Here is a 21833-nt window from a genome sequence, read left to right on the forward strand (position 1 = left end):
CTTCTCTACCAACCTTGCTTTACAATTTATAAGCACATGTTAGATCTCACAGGACTGATACAGTCCACAGTCACTAAGCATTTCTTGTCACAGAACAACAAAAAAACCAAAACAAAAACACCCACCACCCCACACCTTGGCTACCCTGAAGAAACCAAACTACAATTAAAATATGTTAAAAATAAGTACCAAATATATTCATCAGTATCTGCAAAACTGAAAATATTATCCTCCAAGGCAAGGTGATTTATCAAATACTGTCACGTATCTATGCTTGTTCCTTCTTGTCTCACAAGCTCTTAATGTAAAGTTTATCCTCACCTACAAGTAACAAGAGCATCCTATTCATTTTTTCTTTAAGAAATTCCAGGGGAAAACACTGTATTTTACCATTTACTTATATTCTACATTTTTTCCAGCTATTAAAGCATTGATCTGTACAACAGCTACCAAATATGTTTTACCTTACTGCCAAAGTAAACACCAGACAGAGAACATTATGTAGACAAGGCCTAGCAATATTTTATCTACCCCTCTCCACCTTGACACCAATTTAATATTTGTGACCTTTAAACTGTGTATTGCAATTCCACACCACACAGCAGCAAACAAGTCAGAAACCAGTATCCAGTAAAGATTCTGTAGACCTCACATATTTCTGCATCAAAAGGCAAAGGAACTTAACAGCTGTTTTTTAACATCTGGCTAAGAAATCTTCTTGGCTTTGGCAGCTTAAGATTGACACAAAGCTCAGTCTCTACCTATGTGATACCTTCTGATACTGACTATGGTAGTCTTCAGTTTTAATAGTGAACTCTCTTTACAGGGAAAGTTATGCTTCCATTTCAAAGCAGAACAAACTTAATCATAATTATCACTTTCACCATCAGTAAACTGTCATACTGTTTTTAACATAACAACTATTCATGTTTGACCTGTCCAGTCTGACAATTTTTTTTACGTGCATATTGTTGACATTAGCAATTCTCTCATCCTTATTTGTTGGTGCATTGAGTAATTTCTTTCCTAAACTAGTTATACTTCCTTTAATTCTTAATTCTATCCTGCCATCCACATAAAATTCTTTTTGCTTCAAACTAGATTCTAAGACACTTTCTGCTTTTTCTTAAAAAAATATATTTTGCTAAGATTAAATCTTGGTCTTTTGCAAAACCAATTTCCTATCCGTTACTTTGTATGACAAGTTTATATTCTCCAACACATTTTATATGTGATTTCTTCTTGCTGCAACTTGCCATGAAACATGGGGCTTTTTAAAATAAGTTACATGTCTGGAAGTAGGGGATCCATTTGATTTACTCAGCCAACACTGGCACAAGTAATGAAAATCAACATCAAAATAGAATCCGAGTTCACTGCTTCTCCAGTCATGTCAGCAGGGAAGAAGGAGAATTCAGCTAAGGCATAGTAGGGGAAAAAAAAAAGGTAAGTCTGCTGACTGGTTTTCTTTTTTGTAGTAGTAATACATTCAGACTTCTCCACACCTTTAAAACATTTTATATCCCAGCAAAATGCAAGGAAAATTGATGTCATTTTGCTTACCATCATATCAACACAAAATGAACTTCAATATCACCTGAAGTTACTTTCTGCACAAGATATACAAGAGCTATAATGAAAAATAATCATACCCTGGGAAGGTGATCTTGTATTAGCCCAGAATTATTTTCTTACCTTAGACCACATATCACACTTTTGTTTTTGAGAAGTACATGAAGCACAAGAACTGTCTTTCTTTTTTCTACTCTATTTTATTTTTATGAACCCACTACAAAACACAAAGCTACAGATACAAAATTTTTAATGAAGGAAGGAATTACATGTTCTGCAGTAGAACAGTAACAGGGGAATAGAGGATTTAAGCCATTTTCCTTCACAATGAGAAGCACTTTGCAAAAAATAAGACCAGAATGATATATTTTTAGTTGCTGTCTCATTTACTTCATTGAGCCATCGTCAAGGTTGCATTACATCTGCAGAGAGGAATACACATACGTTTCACTAATTTGAAAAGGAAAAAAGCATTACCTTATATCCGATAGTCTTACGATAATACAGAATTTCTTTTTCCAGAAGTTCAAATAACCGTGGGGGAAAGAACTGGAAATCCTGAATATTTGGTTGTTTTGGAGGTCGTGGAGCCTTCAAAAATACACAGATACATTATCATTATATAAGCTTGACTTCTGTGCAATTAAACTGCCGTAACAGTGGCAACGTATCACTTTGTAAATACATTCATTTTATTATCAGTATAGGGTAGGATCAGGGGATGCAACATGGGAGAGAAGAAGAAGAGAGCAACATAAAGAATCCTTCGTACTCGCCAGCTTCTTACCTTTGGGACTTTTGGTTCGCTAACACGAAGAGCTTCTCTGAAATAAGCATCAACTGCATAATTAGCTTTGCGTTCTCGTTTTGGAGGCTCTATCCACTCCATCATGCTCAGCTACATGCAGAATAGAATAAAAAGATAGTAAAGTAACTATGCTTTCCTGAAGATGCAAAAATAATGACTAATGTGGCACTGCAACACAGGAACGTATTTTTGCACAGCAAATCTAATGGTTGCCCTTAACAATTTAGATACTACAAAAGAGCTTAAAAATAAGCTAGAAATTATAGCTGATTATAGCATGTATTTGAACACATAAAAGATAATACACAAGTAAGGGAGTACAGTGGCATGGATAAATCCCCTTACAGTATTCTACTCACTTCATACACCTGACTAAGGTTATGATTCCATCTACCAAAACACAATGGAAGGACCGGGGACTTGGGGTCTGAATTCTATAATGTCTTGTGAAATGAATTAATTGCTTCTAAATATAAAAATGAATAACCTCTACAGAGGCTACAACATTGGCAAAAGAAGCCATTAGCAGCAAATTAATCTTAACTAAATTAAACTTAATAAAGTATATTTCAAGACTATGCTTTATTTAGCTAACTTCTTCTAATATAATTATCAATATGAAAAAAGAATCTTATGTATATATATAGACTCCATTCTATTCTCATTACATATTTTATTTTTCTACATGTTTCTTCAAAATTCATAAGAAACCTGGGTTAAAAGGGCATTCTGTAATTAACAAGCATTCACATATCTGATTCCAGATAAGACCTTAAGGATATCTTGACTATACGTCCTGTACAAAACAGACAGAGGTAATGTTGTGGGACCCAGAGTAATACCTCTTTGCTTGGATGATCCTTCTGTAATTAGGTAAATCATTGTACAAACAGTTCACATTAATGCTTGTGACTAAAACCTTCACTGAAAAAAAGACATAAGTCCAAGTTCTACATATAAAATCATCATCAGGCCTGTTTTCTCCTCTCAGTTATGTAGCAGCAAAATAATACTGACTGCAGCAGTATAGTAGGACGCCCCACAGTATTTTTGCTGCAGAAAGGATAAAACTTGAGTGATATTATCAGATTTTACCATGAAGAAAAACAGAAAGCTAATTTAGCAAAGATTCAGAATATTGATTCTTCTGCAGAGCTAAGTCAATTTTTCAGTGGCTTCTTACTTCTCTAGCATAACCTTTACAGCCACAACATTTCTTGTATGGCCTTTATGCCTGCACCTCTAACCTAAAGTCTTAAAGACTTTAAGAAAAATTACCTTCTGTTTTTCTCTATAATCTTCACCTTCAAAGTTGTATAAGCTCATCTCTGTGTCCATAGTGAAGTTTCGTAAGGAGCTCTCCCCCATCTTCTGCAATCGTTCATTCATTTCAGCTGTCTAAAATACAGGAAGATACTTTTAGGCTCAAGCTGGTTTACCTTTTTTGAAAAAAAAAAAACCAAAACCAAAAAACAACTTTGATCATTATTAAAACATTCTCTATGGTTTTTTTGTGTGTGTGTTAGACTTCTATTTCAATTTTTCTTGTAAGGAGAGACACCCACAGTACTTTTCACTTTTGAACAATCTGACTCCAAGACTTTCCATTAAACTGAATTTATTATGCTGGAATGTAGCCCTACAACTGTATGATTTAACTTTAAAAATTAAATGAAATTTATGCCCAACTCTTTGGAGCTGAAATGATAGGTCATTTTTCCAGAGCTACTCATTCCCTAACACAATTCCATAAAGGTTTTGTGTTTATTAGAACTGTTGGCACAAAATTTACATCTCTCAAAGCTCACAAAATAAACAGTGCCTAAGATACAACGTACACAGTCTGAACTTTGAAAATAACTCCTCAAAACTTTCACAAGCTTTAAAATATTTACGAAGAGTAAAGTAGTAGTTGGGCATAAAAATAGATTTACATAATCAGATTTAATTTATATTTTGTGCATATATATTTAATGTTTGACACATTTCGAAATCTGTACAGAACTGTTCTCTAACCTTCTTTTCACCTCTTTCTAAAATAGTGGTTATATCTTCTTCTGTCAGCTCACTATCTTTGGAAGCAAAAACATGTGTGGCTCCATGCCGGATCATCTGCAGCATTTCATCTTTTGCCAGTTTGTTAGACTGTTGGTCTATGAGCCTTCCTAAAATTAGAAGAAACACATTGAAAGTTATCATACAAAAGTTCTAGTAAGACCATGCAAACAGTGGATTTTTTTCAGTTCACTGGCAGAACAAGAAAAGAAAAACCGAAGAACCGTACAGAAAAAACTGCATTTCACTTGAGCTGAAGACAAACAGAAATCAGGAACTTCAGGGAAAATAAAAAAATAACAGCTTTGGATCAAGCCGTAACAAAGAATACTTTATATTCAGATAATCCAAATTTTGTATTTAAGATTTTATTCTTACAAAAGTTAGCTGAACTCTTAAGACCAAAATCCTATTTCAAGATGAAAAATGACAAAATATCCTGTAATGACTATTAAGTACTTAATTTTTTAACACTCATTTCACTGATTTCAACTCAAATCTCTGAATATTTTCCCCAAAATTCTAATTTCTGTCCCAAAATTTCACTTATCCCATCTCATCTCTTCACAGACCATCATCCTTTCAGTAGCCCACCCTTTTGGAAATACAAACAACCTTCAAAATTTAGCCTGAAAAACCTTAGTTTTTGACAAATTATTCTTCCAAGAGCTTCTAAACAAAGACACAAAGCAGTTTTCATGTTCGGTAGATTCATATGTGGTAAGAAGCATATCTATATAATTATATTTTTATCTGTCATGTAACACATCTTTCTTTTTTTCCTTTTTAACATATCACAAAAAACAAGTAACATCTATTCAGGTCTAGTTTGCTTTCCTCATTTAGAGTCTTAGTATTGATCTATGCCCACGTTATTTAGGAAAACAAATTTTTTTTCAAAAGTTTCAGCTGAACAAGTGAATAACTTATACATTATGGTTTCTTAGGTTGATATAGTGTACTGCTATTATACACAAGGCCTGCTTTCTCTCATACTGTACATTTGTACAGTTATTTAACCCATACTTTAAGGGACTGAACAGTTCTGTTGCAGACAAACATATATAGCAGTTGATACCTTGTTGTATAACTATAGAGTCCAGTCTCAGTTTTATTTCAGCTCTTTCTACAATCCTCTCTTCAACAGTATTATCAGTGATTAGTCGAAACACCCGTACTGGTTTCTTTTGACCAATACGATGCGCACGATCCTAACAAACACAAATCAATGAGTGTTCAGCAACAAAAACTCACAAGCAATAGAGACAGTTAGCTTGCAGAAACAGCAGACTGAAACTAGCATATATTTCTTGGTTCCTTGCTTAATCAAGAGTATACAAAACTGTAAAACCAGTATAGTAATATTTACTTATATCTAGCTATTATACCTTTTAAGGTTGGGTCATTCTATAGAAATAAATGCATCTACCTCACTGTAAATTAAGGTAACTGAATGTCTGTCCAGACTGCAATAGGGAAGTGGAGATACAGCAGTATATACGTATGCACATCTGCACTGCTTTCAAACTAATTCTCTCATTTGAGTTAAGTATTGAAGCTTTGGCATCCCTGGCTTGAATATATTAATTCCATATGCAGCTCACGTACTACAGGTACAATACACAGAAAATGAGGTTATATGACTAACATACTATACTTATTTGTAACAAAACTTGTGTTTATTCTCTCTGGAAAACATGAATAAAAATTAATATTTTGTCCTCTTAAATAAAAAAGTTAAACAACTGGCCTTTAAGCTGTCAGTACCAGGATTTTCTGACTAGCCTTTAAACATGAGTTGTTAAAGCTTTTACTCTCTTGCATAATATTCATTTTTTCCTGAAAATCCTACTAAAGCTCACAAATCACACTCAGCACTTTCCAGAAAGTCGGTCTATTATTGGGCCAGCATGCACATTGAAAGGATGAGTTATTTACAGTAACCATTTGATGTGTTTAAGTTCATTTAAAAAAGCAAATAAAAAACCCCACAAACCACAGAACAAATTCTCCATCTCCCCAATCATGCAAGAACAATCACGTGATTTTTATTCCACATGAAAAACTAGACTTGATTTTTTGATATTCAGCACTCAGAGGATTTTAGTATGTTTAACCCAAAGATAAGGGGTTTTTCCCTGGTGTCACCACGAAATGATTTTACACTCATGCAGAAACAAGGTGGGTTGCAAAAGCATAAGCTTCCCAAAAGGGAAGAATCTAAAGCTGCATGCTTTTAATTCTTTGCTATTATTTTGGAAACCGCCCTCTGTTATTTGTTTACTGATGTCTTGCAGAAAGACAGAATTAAGGATAATTCTATGGATAAACAGTATTGATACAGTATTTTGACAGAAGTAATCTTATTATAAAAATAATTAAGACCAATATTTACAGAGAAAAATCTACAGTTTCTTCCACAATTCTGTTCATGTCCTTCTTATTCAATTCGTTAGTTTCTTAGTATTAAACAGAAAAAGTAAAAAAAAAATAAAGAAGAATGCAAGTTCTAGAAACACTTATACAAAATATAACAATGACAACTTTAAATGAATGTGTATTAGGGAGTTAACTCACCATGGCTTGCAGATCTACTTGAGGGTTCCAATCTGAATCATAGAGAATGACCACATCAGCAGTTGCCAAATTAATTCCAAGACCTCCAGCCCTGGTACTCAGCATGAAAATGAATTTACTGCTGTTGGGAGCATTAAATGTGTCTATTGCTTCCTAAAAGACAAAAAAAGAGTAGTTAAAGTATCAGAGTTTTCAAACAAGCTTCCAACATGCTGGTGGCCTTTCAATGAAATTTCTTTGAAATTTACGGAATTTTCATATCAAAATCAATTTTTTTTTATAGACATTAAGAAACTGTAGATTTGCATAGGTAGAAAAAAATCCATTCTGAGTCCACAAAATAGGACATTTTTCCTTTAGTTGAAGAACAAATGAAACCTACTTTACTGTGGACTTTGGTTAGGAAAAGTGTATACTCTTAGCAGACTTTTTAAACTGTAGCATTTTTGCTTTACTTTAAGCAATGATGTAGCTACTTTTAGATATTAGATTACAAGTTATTACTTACATATATATTTAAAAAAAAAAAAAAAGACATTTCTTGCTTATATACAACTTTCTCACCTCTCTCTCTTCGTGTGGTGTCTGTCCATCAAGCCGGCAGTACTCATAACCACGCCACATGCAATAGTCTTCCAAAATATCCAGTAAGCGAGTCATCTGACTAAAAAGTAGAACTCTGGAACCTGACAGAGTAACACAGAAGGTTTTTGTTGTTGGTTTTATGTTTTCACATTAATCTTATCACAGAGCCTACTATAGAGCACGAGTAAGAATTCGTGCGAAATATTCTGTATTATGCCTAACTTACTCAAATACGCCTTTCTTCTGAAGTTACTTTTTTGGTATTGATTTAACTTCTAAAGACAGATTATTTGATAATTTATACAGAAGAAATACACAGCTGAAGCAACAACACACTTAAAACCATGGTAGGATAATTAGATGACAACTGACATTAACAGACAAACTAATCCTCTCATCAGAAATTTTCTTAAAGACACCAGAAGGGAGGCTCTGCTCTTCCTTTCTTTCTACTTCTCCATATTATTAGTCTTCCTCATCATTCCTGTAAGACTTCCTTCCCTCTATGTGTTAAGATCTACAGAAAAGTTATTTTCAACAAAAACTTCACTGGAAGTAATGAACACCTTCACTGGAGGAAAGACAAGAATGAATCTATGCAATTTATTGAAAGTAGTTTTACTTAGAACAAGCATTCAGATCACTCCTGTTCATAAACGGTACCCACCTTGCTCTCTGAGTTTTGCTAGCAGTTTATCCAGAACTAACATTTTACCACTGTTAGTGATGAGATGTGTGTCAGTGGTGTAAGGAGGGCCTGGCTCAGCACCATCAAATAGGTAAGGATGGTTACAGCATTTCCGCAGCTGCATCAGAATATTCAGCAGACGCATCTTATCCATTTTCCCAGCTGAATTCAGGATATCAATATCTTTCATCAGGATCCTTGTATACCTGAAGTTTTACAGGCAGTTTTGAACAACTCAGTTTTTATTTGATATTTAAAACATGAATGAAACCCTGCAATATCCCAATTACTTATTTCTGGATGTGGGAGCTTGCTTTGTTTATAAAATAATGAGCTATATTATTATGATACTTGACAAAAACATCTGACTTACAATAAGGATTTATAAATCCATACCAAAACACGAAAGGCAATTTGTCTGTGAGTGACAATGATCTGTCATTTACTGGGTTATCTTATACTTCCATTTTAGCACTACAAAGCAGATTAAATTATCATTTATTTGACTGAAGCTGCTACACTGACCTGGCTCCTTTTCTCACATCTCTTCTGGGTATGTGGCTCCTCAAGGTTTTATTTTAATTTCAGCTCAGACTTTTACCTGTGCATATACACTTGGATCAAAAGGAGGAAACTTAGTAGGCCTACGTTCAAGAAAAATTAAGGAAGGAAAGTAAAGAAGTTTCTGCTTTCTTCCTCCCAACTCTTTTCATTACCCTTCCTGAGCTCTTTGTGACTTGTGAATCTTTTAAAAAAGCCCCACAGAGAGCTATAAATAGGCTGCTCCATCTGACTGTCTTAACATGCAACTACAAGGGGGAAAAAAAAAATCAGTGTGAAGAGCTGTAGTGTCTATCAGGAAAAAAAATATCTTACTTTGATGGAAATAACTCACCATTCCCTCTGCATTTTGCTGAGCCCAAGATAAATTTTTACTTCCTTCTTTGGAGGCAAACTCTTTTCTACTTCAGCTTTTATGCGACGTAATAAAAATGGCTTCAAAACCTACACAAATTAAGAGTTTGTCCACAGACATATTTATGAAATTGATTGCCTCAAATACAAAATTAACAGATTCAATTATCTGATATTTATTCAGAACTAATCAATATCTATTGCTGACACAGTGATTCCTTCAGAAAAATTCTGCTAGTCTGCCAAACGAAGCTGTCCACTAACAAGCTCGGTTCACACATAAATATGTAACACTACATAAAGATTACCGTATTCATCCCAGTTATCCTAAGCAAGGGCCAAACCCATAAGCTCATAAAAATCTATTTATTACCTTTTAACATAAGCTGTTCCATTTCCACTAGCAGCATATACAAAATACACCAACATTTCAAAAGATAAGCAATGTATGTTGTACTTCCTTCTAATTTGTTTTGTTACTGTATGATGAAAAGCGTCTTTTATCTCATGCACAGTAAAACAAAGGCAAAGGCATGCCTTTATTCAGGCTAGCATGATGTGTATGAGTATACTGTTCACAATAATAAATGGTTTCAAAAAAGATCTCAAAATCCATCATTTACATATTTTATGTATAGATTTTGTCTGCCTTCAAACAGTAATGTTACAAAAAGCAGTATTTATAATAGTCAGTTCCAATATTTAATTCATGAAAATTCTGCTGGGCAATTCTGCAGCCAAATACCATCACGGTCATCTCCTCACCTTCGAGATGAAGGGGAAAAATAATCTGTTTTTCTTTTTTACACTGTGTATGCTAACAATGACATGCGATTACAGCTTTAATTACTTACAGCATGAAGTCTTTCTACAAGTTTCTGATCACCAAGACAATTTTTAGTGTCGAACCATGAGTCGAAATCCTGTGGTGAGAAACAGCACAATTGGTATGAACAGTTCATCATCTGTAGTTTTAACAAACACATATTGACTTTCTTCCACTCCAGTTGGGAGTGGCATAAATCTTGAGACAAATTACTTCTATGAGCAAAAGAAAAATTAGTCTACAATTCTGTGCAAGCTCTCCAGTATGTTATAATATTCAAGTCAACTGAGTAACTCCACAAACTACGACTACTCTGCTTAACTTACAATGGTTTTCCATGCTCGTCACTGCAGTGTCAGAGTTCTTCCCCTTAGTGCTTGTGTAATAATGGAGCGAGAAGGTAAGAAAAAGAAGCCAGAATCCTTAAGCAGATGAGATGGACAACAGAGCAAAAACAATGGAAGCAAGAAATAGAAGTACAAGGAAATACTAACACTAAAAGAGAAGATGACTCAAATTCTAAGTGAAAAAAAGACTTATGCCTATTTGGATGCTTCATATTCTTCATTGCCTTCTCAAATTTTGTTCCACTTTGCATAATTCTTGAACTATTTAAGTATTACATTTGCTATTACTGGCCTGAGGCCTTATCTGTACTAACAGAATGCACTCTTTTAACTAGGTAGAGCAAAAAAAAAGTAGTCTACAGTTAGGTAAGCCACAGAGCTTCTACTGCATCCAGGTCTTCCACATCATATATCTCTTATTAGGCTGGTCATTCCTGTCTTCTGCAGATAGCAGTCTGGGAATCAAAATAACAGGAACAAGACTGTACTTCCAAACCCCAACTTACATCTGCAGAATTGAAGACATCAGGTAAAAGAAAGTTGAGTAATGCCCACAACTCATGGAGGTTATTCTGTAAAGGAGTTCCTGTAAGCAGCAAGCGATTTGTCGTCTTGAACTCACGTACAATCTCTGACAGCTAGAAATACAACCAATAGTTATCGTCATCATATACACTTAAGCATAATGAATTTTGATCAGTTTCTGAAACAGTGTCAACTAGATTTAAAGACAGTGAGCTACCTATGAAATTCATATTTACCACTAAATAGCTTATGGCTTATATTTAAAAAAAACCCACACCACACCTAATACTTTAAATTTGCTAAAATCAGATGCAATCTTTTTTGTCAAACTATCTTCAAAGTATCAAATAATTTTGAGTTTACCTTAGACTTCTCATTCTTTATTCTGTGGGCTTCATCAATTACCAGGTATCTCCAGTTAAACTTTTTGAAGACTGATTTTTCTTTAATTACCATTTCATATGATGTAACACAAACATCCCATTCACCAGGCATCATTACATCACGGATAAAAGCAGCCTGAAGCAGAACAATTGAATTTGTAAATGTTTATAAATATGAACAGTTCATATGGAATTCCGTGAAACCTACTTCCACCAACATTACTGATGCACTAAGTTAGCACACAAAGGACTGAAACATGTTTACTGTAACAAAACCCTTCAATCCTTTGTACTTTAGGCACAGACAGATCACCAGCTGGAGTTAAGCAAAACAAAAATTTTCTCCTATTCAAAATTAAATATAGAATCATAGAATCATTTAAGTTGGAAGAGACCTTTAAGATCAACCAGTCCAATCGTTAACCTAGAACTGCCAAGTCCCCCACTACACCATGTGTAAAAAAACCCCACTGTAATTACTTAAGACCCACTGTAATTAAGGAAGTAGCTTAGCGAGAATTCCACATTCCCAAATGCTAGCTTTGACAAATAACACACACATCTTTGAAATGTACAGCACTTACTCTGGCGTCTTTATCTCCAATAAGGCAAACAGCACGTAACGATGGAACCCAGCGTTTGAATTCATTCATCCAATTATGCAAAGTTGATTTTGGAACCAGGACCATGTGTGGCCCAGGAATGTTTCGGTAATGCTTCAGATAGCCTAATAATGCTATTGTTTGTAGAGTCTTACCAAGACCCTGCATTGACAAAGAGGAGGGGGAAAGAAACCTGCTGAAATGAAATACCATGCTGAAGTAGTTTCAAACAATTTTCTTACTATATAATTCTGCCACTTAAGTTGTTTAAAGCAAACTGCACAGCAAATGCTTGCAATACAATTTCTTTCATTACATTACAATTCCAGTTGCGAAAAATCTGTTGTAGAATGATGCACACTGCTGCATATACATTAAATACTATAAGGCACTTTAATGTCGAATTTTGCTCAATAATTACCACAAAAATTACAAAAGATTACTGCTTACCATTTCATCTGCCAGAATGCCATTAACACCGTTTTCATACAACGAGATCATCCAATTCAAACCTCTAACCTGATAATCTCTTAGTGTTCCTCCTTTCACATCTGTAAATGTAAGATTCCTCGAAGTAGAAAAATACTGAGTAGAAAACTTTAATTGCAATCTGCTCAGATTTTAATTACATCACAGCAATCAGAAAACTGTCAATACAATACTTACATGAAGGAGACTCCTCAAATCGAATACACACATTAGACGTTTTTCGACTCTCTGACAACAGCTCTTCATCTTCTTCCTGTTCTGTGCGCCTGTGACGGTAACTAAAGAAGGAATTCAAGATTTATGTTTATGTGAAATAATTTCAAAACACTGACCATAAAATCAAAAGAGACAAATTATAACAGAAACAATCATTAATCTACAACGTGTGCGTTTTGGTACCCTGACCAAAATCATATCCTGCTGATAAGTTATTCCTTTAATTAGAAAAGCTGATATGAAGCCCTGTCCTCCAGAGCCGTAACTATACTCTGACAAGTATCATAAGTTCTCTAAGGTACTTTTTAATGAGCAACACAGAAATACAAGACACATATCAGCGGCGGCCTTAGAATCAACTACTTGATAACTAAACCATTCAGAAGAATCACACGTTCAATTAAAAAAAAGACTTATAAAATAGAAAATGCCATTTTGTAAGTGTTCCAAAAAACAGTTGCTTGCTATTACAAGACCCCTGAGAAACAGTAGATGCAGGCTATGCCTGCATTACCGACTAATACAGACAGACTGCTGGAGCAAGACAACGGGTGCAGAGTATCCAAGATCCACCGCTACAAGCACGTTGTCTTGTTTCAACTTGGTCTAGCTCCACTCTGGTCCCACTGGCACATCCACTAGCAGCTGGAGCACATTAGGTGCATTTCTGGAGTGCATAATCTAGTTCAGTGTCATGCAAAAGAAATTCATGTGCTCCAAAAATCACTCCACAATATGGACCAAAGCATGATAAGTGGCAAGAATCAGGCAATTTACTTTAAAAATGTATTCGTGATCCAAGGTCATACTAAAGTTGATAGATAAGCACGCATACACCAACCAGCTTTTAAAGAAATTATGATACATCATAAATAGGAGAAGTTCTGGACCTACTGAAAGCACAATCTCTATGCAACTAACTAAATATGTTAAAATATATTAATTCGTTTAAAAGTGTAAAAAGTCAGAAATAAAAATAAAACATACTCCCCAGCTGAAATCAAACACTGTTTTTCATCTTTCTTCATCCGTGGCCGTCCCAGCTTGACTTTCAATGGAGATGTCGGTGATTTTTGTGCTGCAGGCTGAATAAAATGTGCAAAAAGTTCTGTCTGCTTCAGGAGGAATTCAAACCTTTTTGCTCGATCTGCTTTCTAGTTTCCAAAGTGGGGAGAATTAAAAAAAAAAAGAAAAATCAATAATAAAAATACATTTTTTATGATGAAAAGTTAAGAAACAGAATTCAGACACTCGTGAGAACAACTTACATGAGGAAAGATTGACAAGACCGTCTGCCTACTGTTAGCCAACTCAGAGGGCTACAAGCATCATGAAATAGCTCTTGAGCTGCTTCAGCTTACAGCTAAGCATGGATTGCTTTAGAGCACCCAATTGTAACGCATGGTAGTTCAAACGATCCTTCATGAACACCACAGCAATCTGGGAGACACAGCAGGACTTGATAACCTCATTGCAGTAACTCATCCCCATTCAAAACCCAAAGATTAGTAAAACAACCTAAAACCAGTTTAGTTGTATAGATTGCTTAAGTCTGCACAGCACACAGGCAACTGAAGGAATGCCTTAAAGAACTGTCTACAAAAGATGAAGAAAAAACTAAGGTTCTGACTTATAGTTAGGAATGAAATCCTAACCTTGGTCAAGTCAGGCAAAACTTCCATCAGCTTCAAGGCTATCTGGATTTGATCCAAGAAAACAATGTGGTAGCTCTGCTTTTATGACTTTAGTACGACTAAAGTAGTGGATGCACCAGCTCAATACTGCTTTCACTGAAGTTTGTGAATTTTGCTGTGAGATTTCAAATTTCAATCATTTCGGATTTGCTGTATCAATGAGGCATATGCACTTCACTATACAAACACAGTAAAACATGTCCTCTACATTTAAAAGACAACACGTTACAGATTTAAGAAAAATACAATAAAATGCAAACACTATCTGACATTGCAGCTGTTAGATGTTTCTCTATGCCATTTCTAAGCATCACATAACACTGTACCACTTAAAGCAATTTTCATGGGACCTCATTTATATATCCCAATATAAACTACAGAAGTAAAATTGCATTTCTGTACCATAACCTTTCTAAGAAATATGCAAAACAGAAAGCTTTTTTGCAGGTAACTTATATGCAAAAAAAGTGCTCTAACAGCAATAACACAAACCAAAGAAAAGGGCAATAAAAAACCTGACATGCAATGCATGATCTTGCCACATGAGGGCAATGCATTTCTTTTAATAGCACACCACTTACCAGCAAATAAACATCTAACATCCTGGAAAAATATTACTACTATTTTTCCCTTGCATTCATTATTGGATCATTTGTGTAAATAACTGGAAAACCATATAAACTGTAATTATCAAGTAAAACTTTTAGGAAAAAAATCCAAAATAGGAGTAAATGCACATACAAGATAAGAACAAATTCATTCAGAGGATTTATATTAAACTAATAATGCACGATGGTTTTGGCAAGCTAGCCATAACTGGTAAGGTTCTATATTGAATTTCATGATATACATTTTTGCCTGCAATATTACTGGCTGGGTGTAAGCAGCAGGCTTTGATAAATACTAAAGGTTTAGCTCACAACTGCACAATTGATGAAAGGTAGATATTTTTGAAACCTAGTCCCTTTGCCTCTTAGAATAACTGAATTAACACTCTGATTTAGGAAAGATGCAAATTCACCATGTATTACTGTGAAATCAAGTTTAGTTATTTACTCAACTCATTCTCAATTAACAGATTTACTTGTGTGTCTTCTCACTGGCTAAAAATTAAATATTCCTACAAGTAGGTATCAATTTATCTATGTCTAACAGTGATACTCTTCCCTGGCTTCTATGGTATCCAATTATTTTCAGACTCTACTGTAATTTTTAGGCATCTATTTAATGTTAAAGCTTTTAAGAAAAAAGCAGCAAGATAGAGATACCAGCTTCAACCAAGAACTTACTACATGTGTGATTCAAGAACAAGTCTTACAATATCCTCCTTGTTTCTGCTTCTTCTCTGTAGTACAGGAGTTACCCTGTTCTCTCTCCTCTCCAGCACTACAAGCTTCCTTCATTTGTGTCACAGATCCCCTTTCACATTGTTATGGCATGTATATTATGGGGCATATCAACATTTAAAACCTTTACGTTTTTATATGATGAGAAACCAGCAGCTTCAATATTTCTCTCATTTAAGAAGTACCTTAAGGATGCCTCTGACATGATTCAAGGGGTCATGAAATAAAACTAGCAGAGATGGATTCAAAACCAAATGGGGAAAGTTCTAAATATTAAATTGAATAGAAACTCCTTACCACTGGAGTGTGGGTAACTAAACGTACATGAGAGGAAAAAAAAAAAAACACACAAAACACACAAGCAAACAAATTCATAGGAAGAAAAAAACACTAAAAAACCCACTGACAACTACTGAGTTTAAAAACCACAGCCTCCAACTCCAGAAATCAAGCAGACAAAAATACTTGGAAGAGTGGAACAGTATTTAACAGAACTATCACCATCTGCTTCCTCTGCTCTCATATTCTTCATTAAATACCTACTGTTAGCCATTGTGGAAAACACCACACCGTACTAGACATTTAAATGAATCTTTTCTTTTCTGACACATCCGGTCTGCAATAATTCCTTGTAACTGTTGTTCTAGTTCAAGTAAACAAACCAACAAACATACAGTATGTTTTGTCATGAAAACACTTACCATCTTCTCTTCATATTCTGGGTCAACTTCTTTTTCAGGTCTAGCTGCCTTTGGAGGAAGTTTGAGTTGAAACGGGGGATCATTTTTCTGGAATTCAAATTTTAAATACTTTATAAATATCAGCTTCTTTATTTACTAAAGCAAAAAGACATCAAACTGAACAAGATAAGCACACTACTTTTTAAAAATATTTATTTCAAAATGAAGTGACTGCATTAATCATATTATTTCACCCAAAGCAGAACCTGATATCCATGATGAAACTAAAGAGGAGGTATGACCAGATAAAATGTAAGCTGAAGATCTGTCTCATCCTCATGTTTATCTCTACAAATAGGATCCAAGTTGAAAGCATTGAAACTACTGAAAGAGGATGAAATTTAATCTTTCACAGAGATCTTGCTTTAAATGCATAATTGAATTTAATATCTTGAAAAGATATTTTAAAAAATTAGATGTGATTTCTAAATGTAAAATTCCTAACTGCAAATTTCTGGCACTTGCATCTTGGTTGGGTTTTGTTTGTTTCCACTTCTAGATGAATAGTCAGAGTTCATTTGGAAATATAGGTGTAACTACAAAATTAACACAAATTAAACAACCAAATCAAACAACCATGCAACAACTGCATGGTATGCTCTTAGTTAAAAAAGAACGACCTTGTTTACTATAAATGAAAAATTTAAGAAACTGTAACAAAAATGGCTGACTTCTGTAGCTTAAGAGATTCATTTCTGTGTTCTGTTGGGAAGCTCAAAGCTGGTTTCCACAACTTCAACCACTACATTGCTATGTTAAAAAAAAAAAAGAAAAAAGAACTGGCAAAAGCCATGATATTGACAAAATATCTTTTTTAAGAAAAGAACTATGGGAGAAATATTTAGTGGATTTTTTCCCCTAATTCAGCCTTTGAAGTATGCCTTTTTACATACCTCCTGCAAGTAAAAGTAGTATTAAATAATTTTTGAGATGCATTAAGTTATAAAAAAGTTTTTGAAAAGCACTGAATAATCTGAAAGGAACTGCCAAAGTGCATGTTTGTATAAAATGTAACAGAGTATATAGTCTTAATCTGACAAGCACTGTAAGTATCAGCCTACTGTAAATACATTAAAATGAAATAATTACTCTAAACTATTCAGGGTCAAGTAGCAAAACCAGACCAAACTCGGACTAAATATGTAAAAGTCCATCAAGCAACATTACACTTAAAATTTCAGAACTGTTACTGACGAATATATATGCCAACCTACTCTAACTTTAAGCACAATCATGCAAATGGAAGGCATGTTTTCTGCAGTCAAAGATCACCTTTTCAAGTTTTGGCCCGAAGGCATAATTATCTGCAAAGGTGTACACTACTAAGTACATAATGAAGTTGTTGGACAATTTAATGATTTTAAGTGCATGATTCAGCTTGGCAAGGCCAAGTGATTATGTTGCAAATAGGTAGCATTAGAAATGTTCTATTAACTTACAGCTTCTTCAATCACATTAACAATCAGCCCATCTCAGAACGCAGCGTTAGGAGCAGGCTGTTACACCAACATGCCAAAGAGCAGGTCAGGTACATTTGTATATTAACACCGCCATTACATTATACTATATAACATACATCCCAAGAAGAGAGACTGCCAGTGCTAATACCAGGCCCAATCCTTGTTATTCAAGTGACAAAATACTCCTTAGAGGAAAACAGAATTGACAGTAGGCCATTTCAGATGTCTCCGTCACTTCCCCTAGAAATAAATTACATAGATACATGCTACTGGTAAGAAGCTGTCTGTCTAAAGTTTCTCCTGGACAAAGCAGAACTCCTCAGTATTATGAGAATGCCTTTTAACTGCAAGTTTTCCAAGTAAAATGTAATGCAATATTATCTTCCTAAGCCCCAAGGCAGACAGCTCTAATGCCAGTTCTGTTGTTACTCAGATTTCCCCAGAAGATAACTTACATCACATAAAAATCAAATTTATTCAGAACGAAGTATTTGTGAATAACACACTGAGTTAAAGAAGTAAACAGAGCGTGACATGTGATTTTTATAGTGCTGTGACTGCAGTAACTTTACATCTTACACCTTACCTTTCAAGGCAAAATACAGTTTCCCTGTCCCCCCACTCCTCATTGTAGTGTTTCTGCATAATGAACATTGATGGCCCCCAAATATTAGAAGTAACAAACAGGAGACTGTCAAAAGCTGATGAAGGAGACAAACAACTTAAGACACATGCATCCCAACACCCTTTCTCTTCCTCACAACTTACAAGGAAAAAGAATACGCTGTAGGTTCACTACAATACTATTCTGTGCTGGTAGAGATAGATGGGTAGTAAGGACAAATCATATCCAAACTTACTTATGCATAATGTTCTGAGTTCTAAAAACCTAGATCTTATCAATTATTAAATTTTGATTTGAATAATAATACTTCTCTCTTACTATCAGCTGGATCACGTACCTAATACAACACAGAACCACAAAATATTTCATCAAGTTTTACCCTAGAAACTTTACACAATGCATCTAGAGGGCTGATTTAACAGGAACCAGGAGGATCAGCAGAAGCCTCACTACAAACGATTAATTAACCAGCAAAAAAGTACTTGTTTTCAACTCAGGGAGCTAGCTGGTAACAATCTGCCTCTACCCTAGAGAAAAGTTTTCCATTCAAGAGCAAACCCTAGATAAGAGAGTCCCCTGAAAACTGGTGTCATTTAAACACCTTACAAGAAACAGGACCAGTTTCAAAAACAACAGACCTTGAGTGTTCCAAAGATTCAAAATACTTCTCCTTGAAATCTCTACTAACTAAAGAGAGCTACTAAGTTCAGGCTGAGAGAAAGATTGCTATCTGGCAAGTGCAATAGTTAGTCCTACAGTGGGTAGGTCATCCGAACACCTAAATAAATGACTGGGAATAAGAACTGCTGCTGCTTTAGCTGACTTTACTCTTATAAACTGTGCTACTGAGAACCTTAAACAGATGCATTAAGAATTAGAAGGATCCCTTTTGTGTTTAATTCACATATACAAAGTGGAAATACATTCCAAACAGCCACTAAGACCCTGTTTTGGTACTACTACTACAAGAAAGACTTTATAGTGAAGTAAAACAGTGAGAGGGGAACAGAGTACAACAGGTTGTATTATATGCCATTACTATGCCAATGGTGTAACTAACTGTGTACCTACATAACAGACCTGTGGCCCAACGTGAAGTGAAATTCCAGTCTGAATAAAAACTCAAGAGCGAAAGCTTTTTTTCTTTTTAAGAAACATATTGACTAGTATGGCACAGTAACACAATGCTGATAATATTTGAAATCATTCACTGCTTTCATACAATTTCTCTAGACAGGCATTGTCTAAACATTTAGTATCGACTTTTTTATCACTTGACATACATAAAATTTTGCAGAGTAAATTGCAGCCAATACAGCAATAGCCCTTAAACTTTTTCTCCTTAACAATCAGGTAATGTTCAGAATTACACTGTACCATATCTCATAGCTGTTTCTATACATAAGTAATGAAATAAAGAATCAAGCATTCTTTTCAAGCAAGAATGCACTTTCATCGATTGGAATTAAAATTCTGATTGCACTGATATCAATATTTCCGCCGTTTTCTCAAGTATCATAAAAATACAACACACAGTCATCATTATCACTAAGTTCTTATAATATTTGTTCTTCAGGCAAAATCTTGTTCTGTTTCCAAGGATACCTAAACACGTCACTTTTTACATTCCTTGGGTCTTGGCCTGTAATCTGTTTTTCCCAAAAAAAAGCTAAAGGGAGGAGGCTGGCAGCCATACCTCCTCTTCCGAAGGGTTTACTCTGCATCCCGGCTGCATTTTAGCCGGGCAGACGGAAGGCTGAAGCCCTGAGGGCTGGGACGGACCGGTTCAGCCCCGAACTCTCCGGGCCGCCGCCGCGACACCCCCGGCCCAGGGCCGCCATCCCGCTCCGGGACAGCGGGAGGGAAACAACAGGGCGGGGAGCAATACAGGAGCGGGCCCTGCAGCAGGGCACAGGCTGCGGGGCGATACGGGGCACAGCGGGCTCACGGCACGGCAGGACAGCCTAAACGGCCAGTGCCGGCGTGCCCGGGCTACGCGGCTGGGAAGGGGGCACCAGAACCGAACGGATGGCGGCAGCTGCCACAGGGATGCTGAAGGACAGACCGGGGAGCCGGCCTGCACGGCGGGGCCGGGGGGGGTGTGTCCGGGCGGGGGCCGGCCTGCAGGGCCGCGGCTCCGGCCCGGCCTGGCCAGGCCCTCACGGACTGCGGTAGAGGGGCCGGTGCGCTGCCAGCCGCCGCCTCAGGGCCGGGGCGGCGCGGGCCGAGCGGCGGCTGTAGGAGGGGGGCAGCGGGGCCAGACGCGCTCGTCCTAGGAGGCTCCGCCGCCCGCAGGACTTCTCCCCCCCCCCCCCCCCGACCCCGGAGCAGTACCTCCTCAGCGCCGGACTCCTGCGCAGAGGCCGCCGCGGCGGAGGTGGAAGGCACCTCACCATCCGCACGAACGGCGCCGCCCGGCCCGGTGTCCATTTTGTGCGCGGCGGGTACCGGAGCCACGGGGGTGGGGGGGGGGCAGGGGGCGGCCGGGGGCGGCCCCTCCGCCCCAAACACCGCGCGGCCCCGCCCCTCCCGCTGGCCCGCCCGGTCCCGCGCGCATCTCGCGATATTTCTGCGAGAGGTGGTCGGCGCCGCGCCGTGCCCGTCGAGCGGTGGTGGGGCGCGTGCTGCCTGAGGCGGCCCGGGGTCTAATGGCGGGACGCGATGGCGGGGCGCCGGCTGCGCCACAGGCGGGGGAAGGAAGTAAGGCCTCCCCTTGCGGAGTCAGCGGAGCCACTGGGAAGGCTCCCGGGACCGATTCCTGGCCATTCCCCACCGGGTGCTGCACAAAGGGCTGCCTGCAGCCGTCAGTGGCCTCGCTGCCTCCTGTCCTCTAGAGTGACCCCACAGCTCACGGAAGAGAAAGCGGTCAGGGACGCTACATACATAAGCGACAGCTCTGGAGATGCCCAGGGGCAGTGTTACGATGTACTGTGCTGTCTTAGGGCCTCCCGGGCATCCACTGTATTTCAGAGACAACGCTGGACTCGAGGGGCCTGAATTGGTGCAACCATTGCTGAGGTCCCTTCCATGTCCCACCTGCCGCCTCTGTAATCAAGGGGCAAGATGCGCTCTCCTTCCCGTGTCTTCCCAGACAAGAGTCCCTGGCAGCCACGCAGAGCACCTGTTCTGGAAGAAGGAAGCATGGGTGCTGACATGGAGAGCTGACAAAAGCATGAGGTGTTGCAGGAGCCAGATACTAAAACAACCAGAATGGTATGGGTCAGAAAACTTTCTACTTGCAGTTCATTTTCCTTGGTTCCAAACCCTGTTGCAAATAGCAAGTGTTTTCCTAAATGCCCCAGCCTGTATTTGAGAGAGAAAATCATCTCAACATCTGCAGGGCTAAGAGGTACCAGTGGAGCTTCCACAGCACGAGCAGT

At 37.3% G+C, this 21833-nt stretch overlaps 2 protein-coding genes across 2 annotated transcripts in view; one reads left to right on the forward strand and one right to left on the reverse strand.

The window, feature by feature from the left end:
• Positions 1 to 20957, reverse strand: part of SMARCA1 (SNF2 related chromatin remodeling ATPase 1) — a 34435-nt gene extending 13478 nt beyond the window's left edge. Inside the window, exons 1-18 of the mRNA XM_075763592.1 lie at positions 20788 to 20957; positions 16330 to 16416; positions 13576 to 13742; positions 12550 to 12650; positions 12334 to 12434; positions 11866 to 12045; positions 11262 to 11417; positions 10880 to 11011; positions 10055 to 10123; positions 9181 to 9290; positions 8265 to 8491; positions 7577 to 7698; positions 7013 to 7165; positions 5514 to 5646; positions 4397 to 4545; positions 3659 to 3778; positions 2360 to 2470; positions 2050 to 2163 (exon numbers count right to left, since the gene is read on the reverse strand). Of these exons, the coding sequence (XP_075619707.1) occupies positions 2050 to 2163; positions 2360 to 2470; positions 3659 to 3778; positions 4397 to 4545; positions 5514 to 5646; positions 7013 to 7165; positions 7577 to 7698; positions 8265 to 8491; positions 9181 to 9290; positions 10055 to 10123; positions 10880 to 11011; positions 11262 to 11417; positions 11866 to 12045; positions 12334 to 12434; positions 12550 to 12650; positions 13576 to 13742; positions 16330 to 16416; positions 20788 to 20883 (2328 nt within the window). The 5' untranslated portion in view covers positions 20884 to 20957. The remainder of the gene's footprint in view (positions 1 to 2049; positions 2164 to 2359; positions 2471 to 3658; positions 3779 to 4396; positions 4546 to 5513; positions 5647 to 7012; positions 7166 to 7576; positions 7699 to 8264; positions 8492 to 9180; positions 9291 to 10054; positions 10124 to 10879; positions 11012 to 11261; positions 11418 to 11865; positions 12046 to 12333; positions 12435 to 12549; positions 12651 to 13575; positions 13743 to 16329; positions 16417 to 20787) is intronic.
• Positions 20958 to 21059: 102 nt separating this feature from the next.
• GAB3 (GRB2 associated binding protein 3) overlaps positions 21060 to 21833 on the forward strand; it is an 82614-nt gene continuing 81840 nt past the window's right edge. Inside the window, exon 1 of the mRNA XM_075763604.1 lies at positions 21060 to 21666. The gene's annotated coding sequence lies outside the window, so the exon portion shown is untranslated. The remainder of the gene's footprint in view (positions 21667 to 21833) is intronic.

The sequence above is a fragment of the Balearica regulorum genome, chromosome 11 (assembly GCF_011004875.1).
Source record: "Balearica regulorum gibbericeps isolate bBalReg1 chromosome 11, bBalReg1.pri, whole genome shotgun sequence".
Lineage (NCBI taxonomy): Eukaryota > Metazoa > Chordata > Aves > Gruiformes > Gruidae > Balearica > Balearica regulorum.